Source organism: Wyeomyia smithii, chromosome 3 (assembly GCF_029784165.1).
Source record: "Wyeomyia smithii strain HCP4-BCI-WySm-NY-G18 chromosome 3, ASM2978416v1, whole genome shotgun sequence".
In the NCBI taxonomy this organism is placed as follows: domain Eukaryota; kingdom Metazoa; phylum Arthropoda; class Insecta; order Diptera; family Culicidae; genus Wyeomyia; species Wyeomyia smithii.
Genome location: NC_073696.1, coordinates 25,669,312 through 25,697,245, shown reverse-complemented (window position 1 = coordinate 25,697,245; position 27,934 = coordinate 25,669,312). Strand labels below are relative to the sequence as shown.

The window sequence follows — 27,934 nt, the reverse complement described above, 5'->3', positions numbered from 1 at the left end:
AATGCTGTCAAAATACTTTTTCCGTATATCCGTATATTTTTCAACTAAGTACGTTGATGACAAAGTTCGCCACCCGACTCCTTCTTGTCCTCGATGGCTTACTGAAAATTGTGATTAAAGCACTTTCGAACTCGGAATCTGAATCCAAATCTAAATCCGATTTCATTAATTCCATAACAAACACATTTGCTGCAGCAATTATTTCTTATTTGCGTTTCATGATTTCACTGCACAGTGCGACGAATTACATTTTTCTTTTGTTTTCAGCATCACCCGCATATTTTGCCCGTTTTGACAGATACGATGTATACGATGGTGAACCCACTCGCAAAACTGACAAAAGTTACAGTGCGAACCTGTCTGTTCTGCAGGCCCTTCCAGGTCAATTCTGGGTCAAATTCAAGCGAATAAATAAAGGTTTTGACAGCACTTCGGGTGACTCCAGGTCGAAACGAGGTGAGCTGGTGGAATCAAGAAATTCGCAAAGTGTGTAGGTAAAGAAATTTATTCATATTGAGTTTTGAATGTTTGTCTTTATCATGGTCACCAGTAAGGCATTGAGCAGAATATTCAGTCTGAAAGTACGTCTTATGCTTATCCTTTAAACAATATAATAGTATTACCACAGACTAACAGACGTAACACTGGAACCTAGCTCCATCGCCACAAAAAACGTTCAATTCAAATTTTCAATCGAATAACAGTCATCGCGCGAAAACGTCGTCTGGGGCGCTGTCATGCAATTTCATACATATTTTGTAGTTTCCCATTTGATACATGCAGTAACGCTGGCGCTGATGTCGAAATACATGATGCAGCGCGAACACGACAGCAGATGGTGCTAGTGTTACTAACGTAAAATACTAGAATCATCCAAACGATGATTTTATTGGAAATTTGTTCGACGTGTTATGTCTGTTAGTCTGTGGTATTACTATAAAATATATTATGTGAATAAAAAGAAATATTGTTTCGTTGGGATCATCACCGCCTAATTTTATTTCTTTTGAATTATCGACGTTTATCGGTGAGAAATAAATTAAAAGCCACAAATTTCCGGACGTTTCGACTTACTTATTTATTTTTTCAGTCATCTTCAGCGGATTTTGCTTGACTAAAAAACTATACCGGCGTACTGTTTCACTTCTATCGATCTCGATCGTTCATGAGAATGACAACTGTATTGCCGAAACACGGCAATACGTAAAATTCGTGCCGGGATACCAGTAATGTTTTTGCTGACCTCGACATCAAAAGTGTTTGACGAAAAATTCGGCAAAAAATAGAGACGGGATTCGCCAAGCTTAGTTTTTTTTTGTGAAGTCTCGGCAATATGATCTGACGACTTTCGGCAATCGGCAGTTTTTGCTGAAATATCGGTTGAATCCTACACACTTAAAATTTTTGCCGAGAACGCACCACTGAGTGCTCAGTTAAAAAAAGAAAAATAAATAATATTTTTTCGTAAATCTCGGTTCATCGTTACTAAAATTTCGGCATGAAATATTACCGAGATTACAGATATTTTGTGCCGAGATTTCAGTTAGGTGAACTAATAGCGAATTTTTTTATTCCACTGTGTGCGGGTAAAACTGCCGAGGAATAATAAAACGTCATCGCCATTTAAAGCCCTATTTAGAGTTCCAAGCGAAGTGAAAATCTCATACAAAATGTTCATTTTTCACGCCCGTGAAAAATGCAACCTGCAAAAATTTCACTTCGCTTGGAACTGTAAACAAATTCGATCCAGCGAAATCGAAGATTGTGGATCTCATCTTATTCACTTGGGTTTACTTTTTTCACGCATGCAAACGCTAGTGAAAAAACAGCAGCAAGTGAAAACTTGATTTGAAGTGCGTTTATATTCTGTCAGTTGCAACCAATTTTCACTTCGCGCGGAGTGTAAACATGTGAATTTCGCTGCACTTAAACTGTAAACTGACGGCTGGTGAAATACCTGCATGTTCCACAAACGGACTTTCACGTCAGTTTTCGCTAGCGAAAATTTACGCTTTTTCACTTGTCAAATTTTTCACTTCGCTTGGAACTGTAAACTATGCTTAAGACGAAAGTGAGAAAGAGATGCCAGATAATTGTTTACGAACTTAGCACGTGCGGTGATGGGTTCAAGCTGACAAATTTTACAGTGCGCTTCGGGCAGCACGGCGAGTCCAAACTGGGTCAAAATCAAGCGAATAAAGAAGGGTTTTGACAGCAGTTAGTGCGCTTCCAGGTCAAAACGAGGTGAGCTGGTGGAATAAAGAAATTTGCTATAAGATTCACGAAAAAATGTGACAGTTTCATTATTTCTGCAAGTTGCCAAGTGAACTAGAATGATTTTTAGCCGAGCTCGAGATCCAGTTTTAGGTGTGTGCAAATGAGGTGGAGAAATTTCCGGAGATACGGTAGGATGGTTGAATGTTGGCCAAATAAGTGATTTCTATGAACCTCAAACGGTTCTTCTTTTAAAATTGTGATACTAATCTTAAAAATTGTGCTTTTCAAAATCTCCTGCAAATGAATTAAGCTTAAACATGCTGACAATGATTTGAAACTAGACGCAAATTTAACACAAAGTTAATGTCACTTGTCATACTTTTGCTAGTTCTAGAAACTCTATTTCCACAATTTAATTTTTCGATTTGTTTTTTTGAACCAATTCAAAACCAATTTTTCATTTTTTTCGACACCGCTTAATCTTAAATATTCTCAAAAGCAATCCCAAGAAAATATTCCTATCAAAATGTCTGTAGGTTGTTTAAAATAATAATTCCTTCCTAAATATCGACGAGACAAAGATTTACGTTCTTTTCTACCCTTGAGTTCCTTTCTTTATAATGCGTATATTATTAAATTATGCTGTAAATGCATCTAAATGTTGATTTCACTGTAAATATTTAATTGGAGTTTAAAAAATATACGAATTGAAATATGTGTTCAATTTAACAGAGGATTTCAAAAATATATGACACCCTCTCGACAAACATACTTTGACCGATCGAGTTTTTGCATACGAGAGTGGGAGAGAACAAATTTTTATCATCACTTTTGCATCCAGAAAAGCACCGTTCGCTGTCCGCAGAACGCAGTGTCAACTATAATTAAATTGTTATCAGTTTGCTGTGAGGCTGCAGTCTGCTATCCAAAGCAGATAACGGTGTGATTTGACAACGAAAATAGAAAAAAAGCAGTTGCAACGAGTTGAACGGTATCGATTTTAAATGTACGGTTAGGCATTGTTGTGTTGTCATTTGAAATACCGATTGTCAGTTTGATCTAGACAAGTTTTACGCACACACACGTTACCGTTGACAACGGGAAAAACGATCCTTGACAACGTCGTAGTTGTGTGACTCCACGAATGATCTCCAAAGAGATGCATATACAATTGTATATCCCTACACTGTACACATTGTGCGCATGGTCAATATATGTATACATATAAGTAGGCTGGATAAAATTCACACACACGCGCGCACGCAGCACAGCCGTTGCAGAAGAGTCACCGTCAGTCGGGTTCTGGAAACAGATGAAAATTATTCCTCTTCACAGTGAGAGAACCTTTGTGCGTTGTCTGACGAGTTACGAGGACCTGTCCTACTTCTGCTGCTGCTGTTGCTTTGTTGCTTCTGCACCACACCGCACTCCAGAACGGTTGCTGCAAATCGGTTCGCCGCGTTCCATCAGTTGATTCGTCCTTGGAGTGAGAGGAGAAGCAGAAAGTACTTTGAACTTATTTCGAGTGTGACGACCAATAGTGCAAGTGCCAGTGCCAGTAAAAAAATGGATAGTTTTTTGGGAAACCCCGATAGTGCTACAGTGATTTCAAAAGATCTGACCGATATGCCGAAGGAACAGTTTGCGAATGCAGATTTATTCTCCGACCACTCCCGTTTTCCAATAATGACCGAAGAAAAATCGGATATTTCACAGAAATTCGTTGCTGCTGAAGCAAACTTGCTGGGTGATTCCTTCTCCATGCCACCGATTGCGCCCGCTTTAATAGATAACAAGCTATTGACGCAGGGACAAAACAATCTAGATGATTTTTTCACTGGCAAGGAGATCAATAAATCTTCGGAGCCGGGACCAGCCTCCGTGAGCAATCTGATGGATATGGGAGGACTCGATTTTCTCGAACCCCAAAAAAAGTCACAAAACAACGATAAAATTGAAAAACCACAGCATACTGAATCCGTTCCGTTCGGTGCCGGTCCAGGCGAGTCTTTGCATTTGATGCAGGATGAAATCGCCAGTGATTACATGAATCCGTATGCCGAGGTCCGTGCCAGTGCGGCTGATCATAACAAGCCAAAAATCGATGAACCTTTCGGAATGTCGGCTGCTTCCGTCGAAAAGGAGGACATTTTTAGTGCGTTTGACAGCCACAAGAAGGAGGACCATTTTGCACCTGAACCAAAACCGACCAAACCGCTACCGGCTGCCGTCCCGGAACCCACTCCCGTTGTGACACCAGTCCCTGCCGCACCCTCAAAAGTGGTACCTCCGGCAAAACAACCCGAGCAGAAACCGATTCAGCCACAGGCTGAGGCTTTGCCAACCAGACAACAATCAGTAGCCGGCGAGGAGTGCATTCAAGCTGAGAAGATCTTCAAGCAATTTGGTTTAGGTGAGTAAATAGCGATAAGCAGAAATAGACGTTAATTGAAAATTGCGTCATTTGCGCAATATCGACGGTGATCGAGAAGGTTAGCCGTACCGGCTGTAGCAACCAAAACAATTGCTGAGTTTATAGAGGGTGGCTTTGCTTGCTTCTGATGAAATAACAATGAATCATAGTCTATTAGTGTGCGGTCACTGCAACTGTTTCTGACGATGGCTAGCTAGTATAATGATGATCATGCTGGTTCACAGTTTTATGCACTGTTCGTGCTAACGTTGGGTGGAAGTGTTTTGAATTTATACCGGTCTGTTTTCCCCCTCTGCACCATGGATTGGTGAGTTTCGTATCACAACAATAGGGAAGACGCAATAAGATGCGCTTTGTTGTGAAGGTCAAACGGGTGCTCGGTAAGGGTAAGCTACTAATTTCGCACCCTGCGAGTAAATGTTTCACGTGTTCTGCTGCTTACTCATAATTTTGCTCACGAATGTTCAGGTGCATTTGATTTTATATTGCTGTTTTTACAGCAACATTAGGTTAGATAGATGTAGGAATTATAATTTATTAATTGGTTTTCAAACATCTTATTATTCAGCGCAGTTTGATCTGAATAATGGCAATAATTTGTTCGTTTTACACACTTTTTTTCAAAATGCTACGAATATTACAGGTTTTTACAGACGAAAGTTTATACCTTCAACTAGCAGATAGTTATATTATTGTATGGAACTGCCACTTGTTAAGAATTGCGAGTTTTGGCGATGGCAAACCCCCAAAAATAACGAAAAAAAAAAAAATAAAAATAAAAACAACCTTTTCATTCATATAGATAAAATAACAATAATCTGGCAAACACGCATTTTTATATAGCTGGTAACTTTGCAGCAGTTTTAAAAATTTGGAAAAATCTAGGAAAAAAGTTAGAACAATTGGAATTTTTAGTGCCTCTTCATAGAAAAATTTATGTAGCTCGTAGTATGTAAGAGATAGAAACATGATGTCTTCGGCAAAGTTACTTGTTTTGAGCCCACTCAAAACCTTGCTGAAGACACTACGCGTCCATCTAAATGTGATGAAAAAGTAAATTCTGTATCTAACTTTTAGATGAATTGATCACCGATTTTTCTATATCAGAAGATGCGTTTCTGAATATATTGACTATACATTTTTCAATCTTTTTTGACGTTGACTAACGTCTATATCGAAGTTAGGCCCCTGAATTTGAAAATCTATTAATTCAACCAGGGAAAACCAGAGAAAAGTGGTCAGGTTTTGAGCGCTCATTTTGCAGTCATCTATAATCAGGTTTTCGAGGTTTTGGCATCAATCGATCAGAAATTCTTTTACGGTTAAATTTATGTAACAAAAACAAACTATTGTTTGAGATACACTATTGAAAAATTGGTAATTAATATCGATTGTCTAAATCATACCGCGCAGCCAATCACTACCTCTCTTCCCAAGCACAGTCGACACTAACGGATACAATCGATCTGACTTTGTTGTTATTGTTGTTGTCATTTTCTGTTTCCGATGTTTATGCTGCTGCTAGCGGAAAAAACCTTGCAAATATGCATCTTGTTGTTGGTGTTAATTTTACGACAGCGGCCGGCGCCCCATCATTCTCATTCCAAAACCGCACCAGTGACATGCGGACGCTAGGTGATAGCAGCTGAAAGGATGAAATACAAAAGAGTACCGCTCATCTCGTGCCGGTTTCTCCCGTTATGCTGGTGGCTGTTGGTAATAAATAGCTACTGCAAAATACTAAAATGGCTGGAATTCTGGACGGACTAACCAAAAAACAACAATATAATCGACAACTGGCACCTTTTGGTGCCTCGAAATTTTGGTACAGAAGCGACTAATTGAATTTTCTGTTTTACCAAATGCTGCTGATAGCGGAAAAAACCTTACAAAAATGCATGTTTGTGTTGGTGTTAATATTACGACAGCGGCCGGCGCAGCTTTCAAGAAACATTTGTCTCTACCATTCCATCATCTATGTAGCCCCTCCTTCTTTGTAATTATCTGACGAAGCCTTGGTATAAAACGTATCGTTCGAACATTTCACCACATCCGTTTCATTATTAAACCGTACCGGATACATACGGACGCTCGGTGTTAGCAGCTAAAAGGAGGAAAAACAAAATAGTACCGGTCATCTCGTGCCGGTTTCACCCGTAATGCTGGTGGCCACTGCAAAATACTAAAATGGCTGGAATTCTGGACGGAAAACGGTAAACAAGAAATCGGCAACTGGCACCTTTTGGTGCCTCGCAGTTTTATAATAGAAGCGGTTAGTTGAATTTTATGTTTTACAATTGCTGCTGCTAGCGGAAAAAAAACCTTGCAAAAATGCATGTTTGTGTTGATGTTAATTTTACGACAGCGCTAGGTGTTAGCAGCTGAAAGGAGGAAAGACAAAATAGTACCGGTCATCTCGTGCCGGTTCCACCCGTTATGCTGGTGGCTGTTGGTAATAAATGGCTACTGCAAAATACTAAAATGGCTGGAATTCTGGACGGACTAACCAGTAAACGAGAATATTCGGCAACTGGTACCTTTTGGTGCCTCGAAATTTTGTTACAGAAGTTTTGAAAAAGAAGCGTTGCAATTCCCTCTACTATTTGGTTCAATGGAATATAAGAATACGGTAGTCAACGTCATGCGGTCGTGTCTTGAATACCACCCTCCTACTATTTAAATTCTTTTGATGTTTCATTTAGTTTGATGAGCTGTTAATAATAAGAGATTTTTAAATATAACAAAATAATCGTTTTGACTCACAAAAAAAAAACATTGACAAAATAAAGCTATATGTAATATAATGTTTTCGATAAGTTTCCTTCGAGTGACCCCTCGACTGCTTATGTTTCGAATATTTTGACGTTTTAGAAACTTCTGCCTTGTATCTGCAGCATTTGTTCACGTGTTTCCGATTGATAAGGTCGGAAAAAATGGAAACTGCCGTAATTATGTAAACGATTCCTGTCTGCATACGAAAATTGTTGGTTCGAAGCTTCGGCAAGAGAAATGCGATTCATCAAGGATATTTCGAGAAAGTACAATATCAGAAAAGGTTCGGAAGGAAAAAATATGCTGAAGCTGAAAACCTTCGGGTCGTTGGTGGGTCGGTCAGAGAGAGGGTGGAAGCCGGAAACTGACGCCCGAACTGATATAAAGATTGTTCGAGAGGTGAGGGAGGTTGTAGGTTTCTCATCGGACTGTCCGTCGGCGTATCGAAGCAGTGGGAAGCACGGAGAGGAAAATGGTATAGTAACGATGTTTTTCGTGGACTGGTTTGGCATGCCTGGTGAAAATTGACGGGATAATGGCGGCAGAATCTTACTGCAACATCCTCAGATAAAATTGGGAAGTTTATCTGCTCAAGATCGGGCTGGGAGATCGCTCTGTGGTTCAGCAGGACCATGATTCAAAATACACAGCCAAGCTGACCAAGACATTCTTTCGGTCGTGCCGCATCAAACGGATGGAATGGTCCCCACAAAACCCCGACCTCAACCCAATCGAGAATTTATGGGCAATTCTTGACGCCAAGGTGGACAATGTTGCTGTTACCAACAAACATAATTATTTCGCTATTGTAGAATGCACCTGGAAAGATCTCGATCCACAGCATCTCAAGAATCTCGTGGAGAGTATGCCAAAGCGATTGCAGGAAGTGCATTAATTATTGATTTGCGTCTACATTTTTATTTTTGAGGCCTTTATGGGCACTTTATTTTGTTATTGCTTTTTATCGAATGAAAACTCGTCTGTTGCAAAAACTTTTGTTTTTGGCAGCCGATAATGAATCAAATTTAAAAAAATATAAGGAGGTGTTTACTTGTCATTTTCACCAAAAATAAAGAAAAGAAAAACAAAGTAGGTGCCCACTTTATTTTGTCTAGCATAGTACACGTCGGACTCGATTATCCGGAACATAAAAAAAATATTCCGGATAATCGAATTTTTCCGGAGGAGGGTAAAATCTTGAGAAGCAAAAAAAAATTGACATTGATTATTTTCACTTAATTCGAACATGTCCCAAACATTTTGGAAGTGGTAACAACATATAAATGGAAACAAATATGCCAGAAGGGATGGTTAAAGTAAAATTTCTGAACAAAAATAATAAACGATCACCAAAAAATTAAAATTCCGGATAATCGAATCACGGAGATTCGAGTCCAACCTGTACTGAATATAATCATGATAACAAATGATCCCAAGTTTCAATTCGATGACTGTTTCGATCTATAAAGCAATATTAAAGTAGTTATCTAGATTAAATCTTTGGGTGTCCATTTTAACTACTTTCCTTCACATAAACTGTATCCAGAATGTTGCTATTCTACATAGAGCGCAGCAAAAGTACTGAAATACTTACTTCATTTCTTCTTTATTTGGCGTAACATCTTCAAAATATAACCTGATGAACAAAATTTCTCTAATAAACTCGGTTCTAACCACGTTGCTCATTGCGCTCCTCTTCGCCGTGTACCAATCGGATTTCCAGCAGTCTTGCAGGGTCCGACATTCGTACAACATGTCCTGCCCAGCGTAACGAGTGTTGTTCATAAAAGAAAGTTTTGGACACATCTCCGCCATCACTTGATAGTGGTCCGATTCGTTGTTACGCCTCGGAAGGTTCTGACGTCGGCGATGTCCGAGAAATGCCGACCATCTATCAGTACGTGGTCGATTTGCGATTCTGCCTGATTTTGTGATCTCCAGGTGTACCAATGTGGGAGGTTGTGCTGGAAGAAAGTACTACTGGGCGTTGTAATCTCCGATGATGATCTTGATATCATGTGTTGGGCAGCGGTCGTATTCGCGGTCCAGCTGCGGGTAGACTTCATCTGTATTATCATCGGTGCTTCTGAGGTGCGGGTTGTGCATTTGCTGACATTGAAGAACCGGCCTTTGATCCTCAAGTGGCCCATTCGGGAAGTGATCTGCCACCACCCAATCACCCGCTTCTGCATCTGGCCCATCACGATAAAAGCTATACTCAGCTCATGTGTATTGCCACCGGTCAGGAAGACGGTATGACCATACCAGAACGTATGTACTATAGAATATTTCCAACACATCTTCTGCAGCGCTACGATGTCGAATTTGCGGCTCTTCAATTCATCGGTAAGTACTCGAGTGCTTCCGATGAAATTAAGAGATCGGCAGTTCTATGTTCCGAGTTTCCAATCGTTAGTTCATTTTCGTCACCAGGGTCTATGCCGAATATTCTGATTCGAATTAGTTTGCTCTTTGTTCGTCGCTAGATTGTTTTTCCTGGTGCAGACTCGCAAGGCCCGCAATCAACCCCACTGTCTCGCAGGAGAATCAACGTGGTACCGCAGTGTCAGGCCCTCAATGCCACTAGAACTTAAGGTGTTGGTGCTCAGGGTCCTGGGTAGTTCAGCCGCTCCTAACAAAGAGAACAGACGCTGTTTTGAGCCTCTCCTAACATGGAGGTCAGACGCTTCCCTGTTAGCATGCGACTAGAGGTCCCACCGGGGTTGGCTACCCGATCTATTCTAAAGTTACTCGTACACCTGTTGGCACCACGGGGTGGTAGGGATAGAAGTTACTGGACAAGAGGCTAAAGGATCATTAGTGATACATTACATGGATCTGTTTTATATCTGCAGATACGGGATGTACCGGTGGTACGCATTGTCCAGCCATTTACCAATCAAAATGGAAGAAACCGAAAATCGCCATCTTGGATTTCAAGTTGGTACTTACTTCAGCAGCCTAGACTCGTAGTGGCTCGTGCCGTATCAAGAATTAACCTTCATTCTACTCGATCCAGGACTACTCGTCGCCAATTTTCTAGACGTATCGATACTCGCAGATCTGCTTCAACCTGGTCAAGCCATCTATCACGTTGGGCCCCTCTATCCCTGGTGTCGGTTTGTACTCCACCAAATATTGTCCGAAACACTCCGATCAAATACGGCTAGGGTGGTTACTAGACATCCCAACTTCTCTACCACTGCGAATTCGTCGCCGTCCATCATCACCGTCCGTGGGAGGCGAATGTTGGATTCTTTCGAGCCTCCTCCTTTCATATACTCGATTTTCGACGCATTTATTCCTATTCCAACTCTTCTAGCTTCCACTTTAAGTCTGGCGTAGATTGCCTCCGCCGTCGCCAAGTTTCTCGTTATAATGTCCAGGTCGTCTGCGAAGTCTATGAGTTGACTACCTTTGCTGAAAATCGTGCCCGCTCGTCGCATTACACCCTCAAAGGCAATGTTGAACAACGTTCAGGATAATCCGTCTCCTTGTCTCAACCATCTGCGCGCTTCGAAGGGATTTGAGAATGTCAACGACACGCACACATAACAAATCTTTCGGTCTAAGGTATCGACTGTATCATACGCTGCCTTGAAGCCCACGAAAACATGATGTGTGGGCACGTTGTACTTCAGCATTCCAAATCCTAGAGATTACCCAGTGAAGTTGGTATTAGGAGTCAATTTGGCTTCCATTTATCATCCCGGTTCCGCATGATGTTTGGCTATTTCCAGATGCAGAACACGAAATTCGCCATCTTCGATTTCAAAATAGCTTCTAAAGTTGACATTTGGCCTCTAAGTACCATCCTGGTTTCGGAAATATCCATATAAGATAGTATTTGACCATGGATGCCTGTTTTCCATTTTACATCGCTCTTGAGGGCGCAGTACGAAGAGCAAACGTGGAAAGAAACGGCACGATCATCACGAAATCTCACATGCTTCTTGGCTTTGCGGACGACATCGATATCATCGGTATCAACCGTAAGGCCGTGGAGGAGGCCTTCGTACCTTTTAAGAGAGAAGCAGCGAGATTGGGACTTGTCATTAACTCTGCCAAAACGAAGTACATGGTAGCAGAGAGCGTGGGAGTAGGTGCTGAGGTGGAGATAGATGGGGAACGATTTGAAGTGGTTGACGAATTCGTTTATCTTGGTACGCTTGTGACATGTGACAACGATATGAGCCGTGAAGTGAAACGATGAGTTGCAGCTGCGAACAGGGCTTTCTACGGACTGCGTAACCAGCTAAGGTCCCGTAGTTTGCAAACTCGCACAAAACTAGCGCTGTATAGGACGCTGATACTCCCGGTGGCCCTTTACGGACATGAAGCATGCACGCTGAAGGAAGCTGATCGACAAGTGCTCGGAGTTTTTGAGCGTAAAGTTCTGCGATCGATACTTGGCGGTAAACTGGAAGATGGAGTGTGGCGCAGACGCATGAATCACGAGTTGTACCAGGTATACAAACATGCTGATATAGTGAAGGTAATACAGCGGGGCAGGCCTCAGTCGGCTGGACATGTAGCTAGGATGCCTGACGAGAGAGCCGCCAAAACTATCTTCAGTAAAGAACCAGGAAGAGGCCGTCGACTTTTTGAAGTTGAAGTTTTTGTGACCTCGAATTAAAAATAAAGCTCTGATGTGTTAACCCAGAAGAGAAATTAGTTTTTGATTCAAAAAATGAACTTTAAACTCTTATTACTAATCAACTCTATGAACAACTGACACAAACTGTATTGCATATTAAAAATCAATCTGGTCCCTAACGATACTGAAAAAAACCTAAAAACCTAAACTAATCCACCTAGCGGTCAGACTCAGCCTTTCTCATTCAAACTTATTATTTGTAAAAATAGATTTACATGAATGCTTAAATCCAATAAAGGTATATTCACTCTTTGGATTCTAAAATATTGAAGTTGTTATTAAAGTATAAAATATGAAATTTGACGTAATGTTAGTGCTTAAGAAATAGCGAAATAAAAGAAATGACTTTAAATTTTGAACAATTCAATCACGAGCGATGCGGGAACGTTTAGATAGTACGATACCGCATTTAAATCATGTTGAGGTCATAGATATTGATCAAAGCAAAGTTTGTTATTTGTAAGTTTGAGAGATGACTCGTTTGTATGACACTAGTTATGTTCAAATAAGTCGTGTAATACTTGAGATAATAGATTTTCATTGTTTTACCAATTAATACATAACGGTTGCTTAAGTTTTATTACAATCAAATGAAAAGGTAACGTATAGGGCAGCCAAACTTTGAAACCACGTGTTCAAACATAATTCATCAGCTAACCCTTAACTAGCATGTTCATCTGATATCAATATTGTTCAAATCGGTTGTGTAGTTTCTAAGATAATGAAGTTTCGTGATTTTCACATTTCGATACATTACAGACGAAGTTACAGTCCGATTACAGCGAAATTCAATAGCGTGTTATGAGGCAGCTAGACCTTTCCCTACTTATTCTGTGGAAATCGGTTCAACCATCTCTGAGAAAAGTGAGTGAGTCCAAGTAGTCTTCGGAATATGTTTCTTTTCATAGCTGGACTTCACATTTTTAAACATAACAGGCAAAGTAATAATTCGTTTGCAAAAAAAAAAACAATAGGGTCTTATGGGGCAACAAGACCTTCCATATGACACTAATTTTATGGAAATCGGTCCAGCCTTCTCTGAGAAACATGAGTGAGATTAAATAGTCTCCAGAACACGTTTCTTTCCATAACTTCTGAACCACATGTTCAATCTTCATAAAATTCAAAAGTTAAGGGTTTTTTAGGTAGCCCGTTCATTTGAAACCAATTTTATTCAAATCGGTTGTGTAGTTCCTGAGATATTGATGTTTCGTGATTTTTACATTTTGATACATAACCTCTAAACTAGAAATCAGATTACAATAAAATTCAATAGGGTCGTATAGGGCAACTAGATCTTTCATTTGCATTTTATTTCATTGCAGCAACCTAAGCTGCAGATGGACCCTTCAGTTGACACCAAGATAGAAAGAATCGGTCAGACCAGCTCTGAGATAAGTGAGTGCGAAAAAAAGGTGCACATACACACGTACACACCCACGCACAAACATATACACCTATACATGCATATATGCAAAAATGCTCGATTCGTCGAACTGAGTCGAGTAGTATATGACATTCGGCCATTTGGATCACTTTTCTACCCTCTAATTAGCCAGTGATCGTTAGGATTAAGCCATCTCTGAGAAAAATGAGTGAGTTTAAACAACCTGTGGTTTCTGAGATATTGATGTTTCGTGATTTTTACATTTTGATACATAACCTCTAAACTAAAAATCCGATTACAATGAAATTCAATAGCAACCTATGGCGCAACTGGACTTTTCATTTGCAATTAATTTTATGAAAATCGGTCCAGCCATCTCTGAGAAAAAAAAGTTGCACATACACACACACATACATACATACAGAAAATGCTCAGTTCGTCGAAAGAAGTCGAGTGGTAGATGACATTCGGCCATTGGGACCACTTTAATACCTTCGGTTTTTCCAGTGATTGCTATACCTTTCTAGGAGAAAGGCAAAAACAGCGTCATTCATGCATGCCCACTAGGCTGTCCCAAAAAAATCGATGTTGAAAAAGTCAAGGTGCTCAGCCCTAAATTGAAAGATAATGTTATTTAAAGCATTTTTGTAGAACATTTCGACTTTCTAAAAGGTCGTTTTCAGGTTGCCGAAACGTGATTTATGAAAAAATGACTTTTTCAAGCTACAAAACCACTCTTCTGTACTTTTTTCAAATTCGTTCGATTCCTAAGTATTTTCATATATTTTTTTATTTTTATGGGATTGTTTTTCAGTATTTTGCATGGTTTGTTTCAGCATCGCATTCAATTATTTGACTCTCAGAGCCCATTGAATATCACAAAAAAGTGAAGTTTTCTCATAATTTTTAGATAAAACCCTTAACACATATAAAATTTTTTTTTGATTAAATTTTTATTGCAAAGCGGGATTCAGGACGAAAATTTACATAAAAAAAGATCCTTGATATCTTACCGGGGGGATGAGATATTGGCGTTTTTACATGTGTTGGAAAACTATGCATTTTGTCAAAAATGCCACTTAAGCTCAATATCTTCATTGCACAGTATTTTATTTCGCCGTTTGTGCGTATAATTTCCTAAATAGTGATTCAAATGTTGATCATAGCCATAAGGTGTGTTCGGAGAAGTTTCAGGATATTCAACAATGCATCTTTTGATGTAGAAAGATGGGTGATCAAATCTCCTATGAGTGAGATAAAAATAAGAGAATAAGATAGACGCAAGGTGTATTCGATAAAGTTTTAGGTTATCTTAAAACAAGAAACTTTACTGAAGACATCATATTTCTATCTCTTACATTGAGTTTTACATTGAGTTTTCTAATAGAAGGCACTAAAAATCACAATTTTGGTTTTAACCTCTTTTCGCAGATTTTTTTCGAATTTTTAAACCTTCCACTAAGTTATACGCCATAAAAAAATGCAGTTGTTTTCTGAACATTGTTATATTTTATCTCTCAAAATAAAACAGTTATTTAACATATGTGTTAAAATGCATAGTTTTCCATCACATATAAAAATGCTAATATCTAAGATACGATATCAAGTATCTTTTGTCATGTAAATTTTCGTCATAAATCTCGCTTTGCAATGCAAATTTCAGTTCTTGATAAAATTTTTTTTTTGTGTTTTGAAGGGTTTTATCTAAAAATTATTTAAAAAAAATATTTTTTCTGTGATGTTTAATGGTCTCTGCGAGTCAAAAAAGTGAATGCAATACTGAACTGAAACATGCAAAATATTCAAAAAAAAACCTCACAAAAATAAAAAAAAATATGTATAGAAAAATTTAGGAATCGTACAGAATTGAAAAAAGTGCAAAAGAGTGGGTTTGTAGCTTAAAAAAGTCATTTTTTCATAAATCACGTTTGGGCAACCTGAAAATTTTTTTTTAAGAAAGTCTAAATGTTCTAAAAAAATGCTATTAGTGACATTATCTTACAATTTAGGGCTGAGCACCTTGACTTTTTCAAAATCGATTTTTTTGGCCCAGAAAAAAAATCCAAAAAATTGGTGATTTTTTTTATCTTGTTACATCACATCCCTGACCGGAAAGGATTCGAAATCAAGAGAGCGAGAAAAGCAATCCGCACTAACTATTCTGCTGGAAAATGATATAACATTAGTTATAACATCATTGCAAAATCGAAACCAAAGCTGATAGAAAAAAAAAGCTTTTGGCAGCGATAATCCCTTCGTCGTGCGACATTTTGTTTTTTCACTACTCATTGAATCGTTGGAAAACAACAACAAGAGTAAGGTGCACACCAGGTAGACATTATCTGTCCCCGACCCTGCGCCATCATGTTACGGATACGTGATCGCACTGAGAGTGAGAATGTATCTACCTAGGCAGTACATGAAACTCAACTATAGCACCAAAAGGAGGCGATATTGTCGGTCGGTTATCTGACTCATCAGCGCACCCCTCCCCTTTTATGTATGCCTGTTCCAGTTGATAGCTCAGGTGAATGAGATTTGCGAAAGGGACACAGGTAGCTTTTTCTATTTCAATCTAAAATTTACTTTTCTTTCTGGGGTGTGTCGAGAAATGCAGTTAGATTTTTTTTCACATGTATCGTGTAAGAACTTTAGAAGACGTGCTAATGAATGTTTCTGATGGAATTTTAGTTAACATATTGGTTCTAGCGATACGTCATCATCATTATCACCACGATGACTCATTTGAATGTCGCGTGTGATCGGGGTAGAACAGACAAGTAGTGTTGTAAGTGAGACTTGTTGAATGAGTCGTTGTACACACATACTGTTGCCTCCAAAAGTGGGCCAACCGATTGCGAGTTGTCCCTACGCAGGCAGGATAATAATGAGTCATTATTCGATATCCGTTCGTACCGATTCGCACCAACTGGTCTGGTTTATTCCAGTATGATAGTATTTCCTGTGAAGCTCATTCAATGACAGGGAAGTCGATAATTGGTCTAATTTTCGAAGTTAATATGTTTTTAATATTGTTCCTAAATACTCTTCGAAACTCAGGCGTGATGACAGTGAAAATGTTGAATCAATTGTATGGTTTGGGTGTTAGGCAGTACGGTGCGTGGAAACAAGGTTTTAATTCACTGTAATGAGAATCGTGACTGGAGCTTTCGCTTCGTAAATACATATTGCGTCGTTCTTCGAGATGAAATTTTCACAATCAGATACGAAACTCATGATGTATTGAATGTCGCTTCTTCGGTGTGGAACTTTTCGATCATTCCGGGCATGATCGGGATTGAATGAGTCAGCGAACTTGAAAGATATGGTTTAAATTTTTCAGTCATAATTCTCTTTCAACTCTCTTAAATGCTAATATTACGATAGATGATCTGGTATCAATATGATTATGTCAGTAACTTTAATCCAACAAAAATGAAATAACTCTTTAAAAATATTGTGGCGGCCCTAAAGAAATTCCAAACGGTAACTGGGGTTGATTTACACCATGTTGGATTTCAAAATGGTATTTGGGGCCGATTTCTAGCCTTCGTGCATCACCCCGATTACAAAAATACCCTAATTGTGTAATATTTGCTCATTTTATACCGTTTTTCTGGAACCGGAAGTTGCGATTGAGGATTTCAAAATTGCAACTGGGGCGGATTCAGGTCTCTGGGCATCATTTCAATTTTTAGAGTACTAATGTTAAGGGGTATTTGCATGTCAATAAAACTGGAAATACAAAGTCAGTAGAACAAATATTTTACAGCGTGAAAACCGAGTGCTTATTCGATGCTTATTAATTGTTAAAACGTCGAGTTTAGGTTTGCAGAACATTATACGAACAATATATGACTTTAAGCTAACAAACAGTTCTATAACGATCAAAATAATTCAATGCTCATTAATGCACTTGGAAAAACCTGGTTTTTATGATATTTCATTTGATTTTTTTATTTTCGAAAATAAAACACATATAAATTACAATTAACGCTGTTTCTGACCATTGTTTGATACTTTTTACTTAAGCTAGTAGCAGCAGCAGCACCTGGAAATGGTGTCTAGAAATGATTTCCGATTTCTGGGCATCATTCTGGTTCTAGAAATATCGATGTTGCGTGATATTCGGCCATAGTAGACCGTTTTCTAGAAGTCGGAAGTCGAGATCTTTGATTTAAAACTGACGTTTGGTGTCGATTTTTGGCCTCTGCAGGGTGGCCACCCAACCGGGAAAAAACCTGGAATTGTTTGGAACCGGGTAAAACCGGGAATTTCACTGAATATAACAAGCCGGGGTGAGATTGTCAGCTATCTCATGGCGATCACAAAACCGGAATTTCCTGAATAAGTTTTCTCGAAAACTTGACCAAGAAAGACTGGTCTTCTGTTTAAGTGTAATGTGAAGTCATGTGTTTTAAGTGTTATGAGAATCTGATTGGTCTGATCAATATAAATTTTGTTTTGCAAGAAACGTGTACCATAATTCTTTTATATATTGAATCTTAGGTAGTTGAGGTAAAAACGGTTCCTACAAACTTAATTTGGCCTAGGAGTTCCTGGTAATGAGTATTATAAGCGTTGTTTATAAGTTACTTGTAGACAACATAACGTTTGCGGTAAAAAAATGGACTTTTTTCAGATGGTGATGAAAAAAAACTAAGACGGATAATTGAGTTCATTAAGCAGACAGTATTTGAAGAAAAGAGAGTGAAAAATAAGCGAACTGGACTGTGATACAGATTTGGAAAAATATACCGCATCCCGACGGGACTTGAACCCGCAATCTCCTGATCTCCGGCATGGTGTTTTGACCAATTAAACTACGCGGGACGGTGGTACTGTTCCACAATCTATACCGTATCACATTCCACTGCCGACTTCTATTGCTCATCCCTAGCTACGCACACTGCTGTGCAAGCGTTATTTATAGACTTAAAGGAATGTCTCATCACACACAGAAGAGTCAGCTGATGCTGATAACTCTTATAGACCTGTGTGATCGAGACCAAAGTCAGTCTGCGGATGGTTGAGTTGGGTAAATTTCCCATTAGTGGCAATTATATCATCTTATTTGCAAAAAAATTCTACGCCCTTGCGAGCGGCCTTCCGGCAGTTAACCGGAACATTCGCCATGGCGGACGAAAACATGCGTGTAGGCATGTTTTTAAACACTTTCTTCGTTTTTTTAATAATTCCTCCTCCGTTTTCGCAACAAAATAGTTGAAATAGATCTGGCGCAGCTTGGGGACGTTGGGCGGATTCGCCGACTTCGGTACCACATCGATATTCAGCCGTTCCATCTTCTCCAACGATCGCTTCGAGTAGTGGGCCGACGCCAAATCTGGCCAGATCACCGTGTCTTCGCCCTCATGGTATTTATTGATGAACGACGCAACTTCTGGCAGGCCCTTCGTAGTATAAATTTCCCCGCTCACGACCAGCCCGGAGCAAAAGAAGAGCGACTTTGACATCTCTTTCTCGCTGATTGTCAGCCACAGCCGCACCTTCTTGGGGAACTTGGTCTGTGAAATGAACTTCACCTCGGTGTTCACTTCCTTCGTGGGGAGGTAAAATACGAAGTGCCCAGCTAATTGTTGCCATCCAGGGTGAGATAGGTCTCGTCGTCCATAACCACTGCCACGTCGCGATTCGCCGGGAAAATCGACTTGACCATCATATTCAACCGCTGTCGCTGCGTCATTACCTGTAGCTCCGAGACCAGTGAACGGAACTGTCGCTTCCTGACATGTATGTCGATGTTCTCCAGATACTTTTTCATTGTTTTACCGCATGCACCAACCTCCAAGGCCAAGTGCACGCAGTGATTTAGCCACTTTTCCCTCGGTCTTCCTCTTTAGCATCCTTTGAAGCTTCTCGTCGCTCAGGGTCGTTGGCCGTCCGGAACCGGGCTTTCTTTCGATGCTCTGATCGTTGTCCAATAGTGTCAAGATGTTGTAGATGCCGGAACGGGCATACCTGGCGTCCACAAAGTGCCGCACGATGTCCGTTTTTGACGCGGCGGGGTACCGTTCTTTGAACTGAACTTCTGAACGGATTTGCTCTACTTTTTTGCCATCACAGTTATAGTTTGACTGATGGAGCTGTCAATATTTTTTTGCTAAATCATGGGTTACTATTAGCGAATTTCTTTATTCCACTCTTTCGGGCAAAACTGCTGAGGAATAATAAAACGTCATCGCCATTTAAGACGCAAGTAAGAAAGAGATGTCAGATAATTGTTTACGAACTTAGCACGTGCGGTGGTTGGTTGAAGCTGACAATTTTTACAGTGCGCTTCGGGCAGCACGGCAGGTCAAAACTGGGTCAAAATCGAGCGAATAAAGAAGGGTTTTGACAGCAGTTAGTGCGCTTCCAGGTCAAAACGAGGTAGGCTGGTGGAATAGAGAAATTCGCTATATGATTGATGATGCATGAGTAGTGTTGTCAGGACGATGTGGAAAACTGCAGAATTCAGAAGTACAAATAACCGGGAAAAATATTTGAACGAACAGGGAAAAACCGGGACTTTACTTCCGAGTTTTGAGTGGCCACCCTGCCTCTGGATATCATCCCAGTTTCGGAAATATCCATGTTGGATGGCATGTGGCTTTGTTTTCACCTATATTTATCAACGCTAAAAACATACTGAGTTATTAACAATTGAAAGTGGAAAATTTTCGTGATTTTAATGTGTACCCCTAATCCAGAATGTTGCCAAAAGTCGTAATTCTACGCAAAAAAAACTCTTTCTAAGGTTATACAAGAGTTAGAAATTAAGAATCATCTCACACTTCTGGAGTATCTAGAGTCGACTTCCGGCCTCTGGGCTTCATCACGTTTCTGGAAATAATCAAACTTGGTGATATTTGGTCATTTTAGACTTTTTAGAAAACCGAAAATAGCTATTTCGAGTTTCAAAATGGCGTCTAGAATCCGACGCTGAACTTGAACTAGCTGCCCCATCGTGATTGATCTGAGCTAGTGAAGTTGCACAAAGAACCACCACAAGATACTTTGGGATTATTTTACCATCTTCAATGTACAGCAATTCAGTAACTTCCGCTTTGTATAGGTCGATAACGGCGCCGGGTACGCATCTACGGTTGGTCAGGGAAAGAAGGAAAAAAGGTTTACAATCGTTGCCAGAGACCGAGTTTATCTCTGCATCGCTAACGAATGTTACGGGAAGGGAGAGTACTTTTGTCACCGTTGTAGGTGACGGATTATATTATACACATGTGCACATATTATATTCTATTCTCTAGCGGAGCGACCCATCTTGCTTGCCTAGCTTATTGACGGGTTGCAATTGGCTTTTGTTTTTGCGGTGTGGTGCAGCTCTGCGCCTGCTGTTGCGAGGTGGACTTTTCGTTCGCACACTGTTAGCCAGAAGCTTCCTACGCGTCACGTTTCATCTGACCCGGGACGATCTGGTTACGCGTTGCGTTCGCTCTCTGCGGGTAGCACTGGGGAAGATTCCTATCAATCTTCGACTGGGTTTTGTATTCAAGTAGGCTCCGCGATTAGGTTGGCGTTATTTGTTGTGTGCGAAGCACGTTGATGTTGAGGTTATATAATAAAACCGATCACGGAAGAATTTGTTACCTCTAATCTGAAAGGTCTTAGAGATGGTTGTTAAAATCTTCCAAACGAATATCTTTAGTCTATATGGTCGGTGTTAAGTCAGACCGGACCAAGTCGCAAAATTTGAAAAAACGAGTTAACGATAGTATTGGATAAAGATTTTCTTAAGCTACATCAAACAACAGTCAGATTTTATTCATCTCTAAAACAGCAGAAATAACAGCATGTTTTTTGTCTGAATGACCAATGAAAAGCGATTACAGTGTTCAGTCAGAATGGACCATGTGTATATATAATTTAAGGATACTGCCTAAGTATAATTGTGTCTAAACCTATATAAATGCAGCTCTGTATGCCTGCCTGTTACAAGGTTGCAAGGTTACAGAGTCCGCCTTGGTAAGCGGGTGGTCGTGGGTTCGAATCTTAGTAGAATCAGGCCATTTGGTTGCCAAAGGACTTTAGCATGGGTTTATTCTTAGGCTTCCCACCAAGTACCTTTTCTTCAATCTGAATTCTACAGTACCTCTGTTGACTCTCCTTTTGACAAAAAATAAGTCCCTATTATAATAAAACTGGTGTGAGTAACATATGAAAGTTCTCTCCAGGGAATTGTAATTAGGCGATATTGTTAGGATGGACAGAGGCTCGGTATGGTAGAGCAGTAAGCTTGAAACGGAAAGGTATAACTACACACAAGCACGGACATGGATGGTAAGCGTATCAACTTACTTCAATAGTGATATTGCCAATAATATGAAGTGCGGAGTACAAAAAACACGTGGACAGAATCACAATAGATCTAATCTCTGGTCGCAGTGATGAGTCCACACAGGAAAAAAAATTCAACGGATCATGCTTCGAAACCTGAACCAACTAAAATTATGTAATGAGACAAGATTTGACGAAAGAATTTAAAAACCAATGCGATAGGAGCAAATTTGCTTCGAGGATGTTCGCATATCGGTAAAATCAATAATTTAAAACTATTTTTCTTTTGGGTTTGAGTATCCAGTATCCGATTCTTCATGCATTTGTAGACTATAAATAAACCGAAGGTAAATTTTTGGAAGTATGTGGAATCAATTTAGAACGTTTAAATGTAATGAAATAAAGAAAAATATTGGCGAGACAAAGTTGGCCGGGTCAGCTAGTATACCTATAAATCTAAACATATAAAAATGTAGCTCTGTCTGTCTGTCTGATCGATATAAACTTGGAAAGTACTGATCGGCGTGAAATTTTGTATATAAGTGTTTTAGAGGCCGAGAAAGGTAATTAAGATAGTTCGAGAACCCTCCCTATCTTGGAAGAGAGGGGTTCCAAACAAATTGAACTCAAATTTCTACACAATTCGGGAGCTAATCAAGCATATGTACACTTTGGTATATGAAGTTTTTGAAGGCGAAAAATATTTCCATGGTGGTTTGACACCCCTCCCTCTTCCGTAAAGAGGGGTATTATACAAACGAAACACGAATTTCTGCATAACTCAAGAACTAGTTATGTAAATGAAACTAAAGTTGGTAAGTGAAATTTTTTGGACGCGAGAAAAATCTTCATGGTGGTTCGACACCCCTCCCTCTTCTGGAAGGAAGGGCTCTTATACAAATCAAACGCATAACTCGGGAACTAATCAAGCAAATGGAATCAAATTTGGCAGGCGGAGGTTTTTGAGGGTAAGAAATGTTTCTATGATGATCCCAAATCCAAAATGGCGACTTCCAGTTCTTGAAAAACTGCCGAAAGCGCCGAGTATTTCAAGCCAAAAATTGACCTCAGACACCATTTTGAGTTCTATTATAGTGGCTCCCGGTTTCTAGGAAACAGTAGAAAATGGTCGAATCCTGCCCAATATGGGTATTTCCGGAACTCAAATGATGCCCAGAAGCAAAAAATCGACCGCAGACACCATTTTGAGTTCGAAGATGGCGAGTTACGGTGTCTAGAAAATAGCCGAAAATACCATCCAATATGGTTATTTTCAGAATCGAAGTTATTTGCCAGAAGCCAAAAGACGACGATGTTCTCATTCCGATAAAACCCATCATTTGCCGACTATGAACAAATCAGAAAAAAATCAATCAAAAATTATCAAAATTATTTAAATAAAGATGTTTTTCTTCACAATTTTAACATTAATGACAATCCGAAAGCTGCATTTTACGTGTTTTGTGAAGTAGTTTTCAACGGTTTTTCATTCTCAAAACGAATACCTACTCAGAGTGCCATATTAGTTTTTAATGTTCTTACTACCAAAAATTAACTGATTTGATCTGACTTTCTTATCTTTTATCTAGATCACTAGGTGAAAATTATACTCAGGGTTTTAACGCGATTATTTTGTGCGGATTTTTCATGAGGTTTTTTTTTGTACGCGGGTTTTAAACTGATTCGTTATTTTCAACATTTTGCTGATTATGTCGTCTTTATATTCTTGACATCTTGCTCATTTTCTATGTTTTTTTTTGATATTCTGGCATTTTACAATTTGCAAAAATAAATATCTTAAAAATAATCTGTCGATTCGCTCGGAAAAACTCCTGGATAAGGTTATTGAATTCATATTTATACCGACTCTGGGAGGAAAAGAAACAACATGTTCCTCAACACGCTGGGTAATCAGCTGAGTTAGAAACATCTCTTCTCTAGTCAAGGAGTGATTAATTGAGCAAAAATCAAAAGTGATATATGGTTGGTAATACAACATTAGCAAGTGACGGTTTATGCTCTCTAAACATTTCTCTAGTAGATTTTTCTTCATGAAAAAACGCAACTGAACAAAGCTTATTAGTTTTTGTGACTGTAAAAAAAGGTTTATCTTCTATTCAATACTGACAAATAAATAATTAACTTTTTCTCTAAAGACATTGCACGTTTATGCGTTCCTACTGCATAGGGGATAACTGTGTTCTCACGGTACAGTCACCTTCTCAAACCTTCTTCCCACTCGCTTCTTTTCGCAATCCCCAGCGGAGTAGACCATGCTGCGATTGCGGAACATGCGCAGAACCCAGGGTAGGCCTTTTGAGTACAGCGCAAATTATGTCTACTCCTCACCAATACCATCAGAAAGCAAAAAACACAGTTGTACAACGTGTGATGATGAATCAGCAGAGAGTAGTTATCCTTTGCAGATAAGTCTGAACCATTGCGGAGAGAATTCGGTTTGATCCTGGCTCTTGTGCGGTTTGTCCATTTAGTTGATTTTCATCAGATTGGCAGTCGCGGTGCAGAAAACAACAAAGAAGTGCTGGGAAAACAGGTTGCAGAGAGTCCAACAAAAAAGAGTACGAGTAACGTAGAGACAGAGAGAGAGAGACTACTCTACTTGGTGTTTCTAGTCCCGAAAGGGAAAAATCGATATTCGCACAGAACTCTCCGAACGAAGTGTCCACGACTAGGGCCCAGAATAATCGAACGCGTCGGACAATTTAGACGGAAAATTAACGTGATTTGGCAAGTTGACGGTGATTTGGCTGACAGGTGATCGTGTGAAGTGAATTGGCCAGGTTGTGTGTGCTTAAGACGACACAAGTGGCGATCGCAATAGTGTGAAAGTGAAAAGTTACTTCGGACAAGGCAGTTTTTCGACTTCCTTTGCCTTTTTTCGAACCCAGAAGCGGAAGAACTTCACGGAAGCAGCAGCAGCACAATGAACGGATTGGAAGGAAACGCAAAAACATCCAGCCCTCTCATCATATGCAGTGTGATGAATCCTTGTAAGTTTTCCTCGTGTTTTCCACCGATAGTTTTGGTTTCGCACTATGGAATTCAAAGCTCCCGGGCGGGCGAGTTTTGGTAATTAAAGGGACCTGTCGATTTTGTTTAAACTGCGATGGACGAAGAACGGTGATTGCGTATTATGAAACATTTCGAAGGGGCGATGTAAAGCTCCTGAATATGGGTGGGGATCCTAAAGGAAATCGATGCGAATGGGGATTTCGTCCTCGTGGTTTTCCTCCTGGCCTGAATCCTGAATGATTGAATTATTAATACCACAATTGCAAGCACTCGTTTAACTATTAAAATGCAAGAGAAAAAGCATGGTTCTTCATTTTTAAGATTGGGCATGATAAGACAGGCCTGTTATTATGCTATGCAACATCGACAGCGCAGTATTGGTTGAGATTTTCTCTAGTATTAGTAATTTATTAGAGTGCATCCCCCCCTGCTCTCGTATCTATTATAGTCACTTTGCATAGCCCTTTCTTTCATCACGCAATGCATTTTTATAATCTGCTTCATTACATTTTTTTTCATCGTTTTACAGATGCTTGGTTCAAGCCGGAAAAATTGCATCCCAAAGGTAAGTTTCATTTCGGCTTCCTTGATAGTGGCAATTTTGCTTGAGCATATGGATGGAGTACCAAAACAGGCGAAGCCGGTTGTGCGGGGTTGATAAATTAATCGCCACCGAAGAGGAACATGCGAACATTGTAGTCTTCTTACTTATCCGGAGAAGTTTTTGAGTGATTATCGATTGTGTTACGTGGATTTTTTCATGCCTATGGCTGGCTGGATTTTTTTTTCTCATGATGGGGATTTAATTTTGGAATTGATTTTGTGAAGCATGTGATACAAACCTGGTAACAGCTGGTAATTTGACGCAACTTTGATTAGGTTTTAAAAGTTTCAAGCTTGTTATCATAAAGATTTCTAACCATATAGACCGGTTATAAAATGTGATCTAATTTTCAGATATTCTTTGCACTTGAAGGAAAAAAGCGATAGATTTTTTTTCCCTGATTTGCAAGTCATCGAAGAACATTTGGAGAGTGTGTTTTGTTACAATTGTTTTTGATGAATGTACTAGAAGTAATCTCAAACATCTTAAGGGGTTATATACCTTTTAGCTTTCAAAAAATCGAATTTTTTTTTTATTATATTGTCTTGAACTACAACATCTTGAGAACATTTTCACAAATTTTCATAAAGATCTGAGCAATAGGGCGAAAGTTAGAGCGATTTGCAACACGCCTCGCTACGGCCACATAAGCTAATTTCGTTATTAAATTCGCCGGTCCATGAACGATCGCTTTTTGAAACATATAGTTACGTTTTGCCGCAAAAAAATTCAATGCAATTTTCAGCGCTCAAAAGGTGCATTTTTTGGGAAAAACATTCCCGTTTGCACTGAAAACAAAATACTCCTAAAAGCGATCGTTCAAGGACACGACACACTTCTAAACTAATGAAATAATATGAGTTTTTTTTAATTCAGTTGACCCGCTGAGTCTCTATCAGGATCACTGCAAGCCTCTGCGAAAGCTTTTCGAGGAAACGGCCATTACTCCAGTAATAATTGGTATATCTCAAAATCAAACGTGTTTTTTTGTTGTTGATAAACTGTACTTTCAGAAAAATACCACTTTGATGCAATAAAAATGGTGCTATGCAATCTTGAACAATCTTGAACATAAACTCAGAACATCTTGACAATCTTGAACATAAACTCAAATTCTGAGCCGAAAATGCTCTTGAGTAATTGACTTGAATATTACAAAAGTTCACATCATTCACGTTGTAATTCTATTCTCCTAACGAAAAAAGTAGAAGCACACAACCGAAGATTGACGTAGGACAACGAGAAGCTATCATTCATTAACACAACACAGTGGGAAAACTAAATCTACCACATCCTTAATTTTTACTTCCCAAAGCCATTGGTTTCAACTTCATCATCGCTTTATTATTATTAGGTCGCGTTGTAACGACAAATTCAGCACATAATTTCCCCCTACCTCCTCACGGCGAACGGAAGTGTTGGCATCTTTCATGTCTCGTTATGTCATAAATTAAATTCTATCCTGTACAGTGAAGAAAATTCTGCAAATATCTGTAGACAAAATCATTTATTTATTAAAGTATAAGTAAAACATGATTTAATCCAGATATACGCATTTATTTCTCGCTGTCTCTTGCAGTATTTTAATAAAAATCTCCAATAACTAAATAAATGTAAGAGATAAAAACTTTCTTCGGTGAACTTGTGTTTTATTGAGGTAAACAACACTGTAGAACATTGAAATTTTTTGGAGAATCACAGTGAAAATTTATATTAAAAAAAATTCTTTTAGAAGCATTCTTAAAAAACTTTATAATAGTTCATTGAAATTGGCAGATAGAAGTATGGGTCGCAGTAGTTTCTTATAAAATGTGCTACAACTTTACTCAGCAAAGTTGATTTTCATATACAAAAATCGGGAAAATAAAATTTGTTCCTCACTTTTAGGTAGATGAATCACAAAATTCCAACTTGTATAAAATGAAAAATTATATAGCATATAGCATGTGCAACAGCTTTGCCAATCAAAGTGGATTTGGAATGAAATGAGGAAAATAAAATTCATTTCTCACTGTTAAGTGGATTAAACACAAAATAGCTTCTATAACATGGAGAGTAATTAATGGAACAACGTTCCTGAAGACACTGTGGCTCTAAAATCAATTTTTGGGTCAAAATAACTTCGATCACGTTTTTGCAGTTTTAGAAAAATGTAGTGTGTGTTGGTGGGGAAACATAGCCTCAAGATTCTTTTCATACATAGAATCAGATATGCGCCACGTGTTCATTTCTAATTTAGCTTCTGAAGCAGTAGCACTAGTGGCAGTTCCTAAATATCTTCCGAGAGATGATGCATATGAAGTACATACAACTATACAACTTTTCAAAGTTCCGTCATTCTCGCTTCTGCGTTTACGAAGCTGGTCATTGTCATTGCCTCAGAGAAAAAAAACAAGCAGCTTACGGTACAACTTACGACCAGCTTACGGTACGGTAAAACGTAGTCCTAATTCAAAAAATGTTTTGAAACCTTGAAATTTAATTTTTTTAAGGCTTGTTCAATCATAATCTTTTAGACCAGCTTAATTTTCTTAT

At 39.1% G+C, this 27,934-nt stretch overlaps 1 protein-coding gene across 3 annotated transcripts in view; it reads left to right on the top strand.

Annotated features, from left to right (window-relative positions):
* The first annotated feature begins 3,172 nt into the window (after window positions 1-3,172).
* LOC129732038 (reticulon-1-A) overlaps window positions 3,173-27,934 on the top strand; it is a 56,086-nt gene continuing 31,324 nt past the window's right edge. The window contains exons 1-2 of one of the 3 annotated variants that reach the window (XM_055692500.1): window positions 3,173-4,630; window positions 25,325-25,360. In XM_055692500.1, coding sequence (XP_055548475.1) covers window positions 3,784-4,630; window positions 25,325-25,360 — 883 coding nt within the window. In that variant the 5' untranslated portion in view covers window positions 3,173-3,783. Of the gene's footprint in view, window positions 4,631-24,201; window positions 24,774-25,324; window positions 25,361-27,934 lie in introns of those variants that run through there. The other 2 variants (XM_055692502.1, XM_055692501.1) reach the window with 2 other exon arrangements.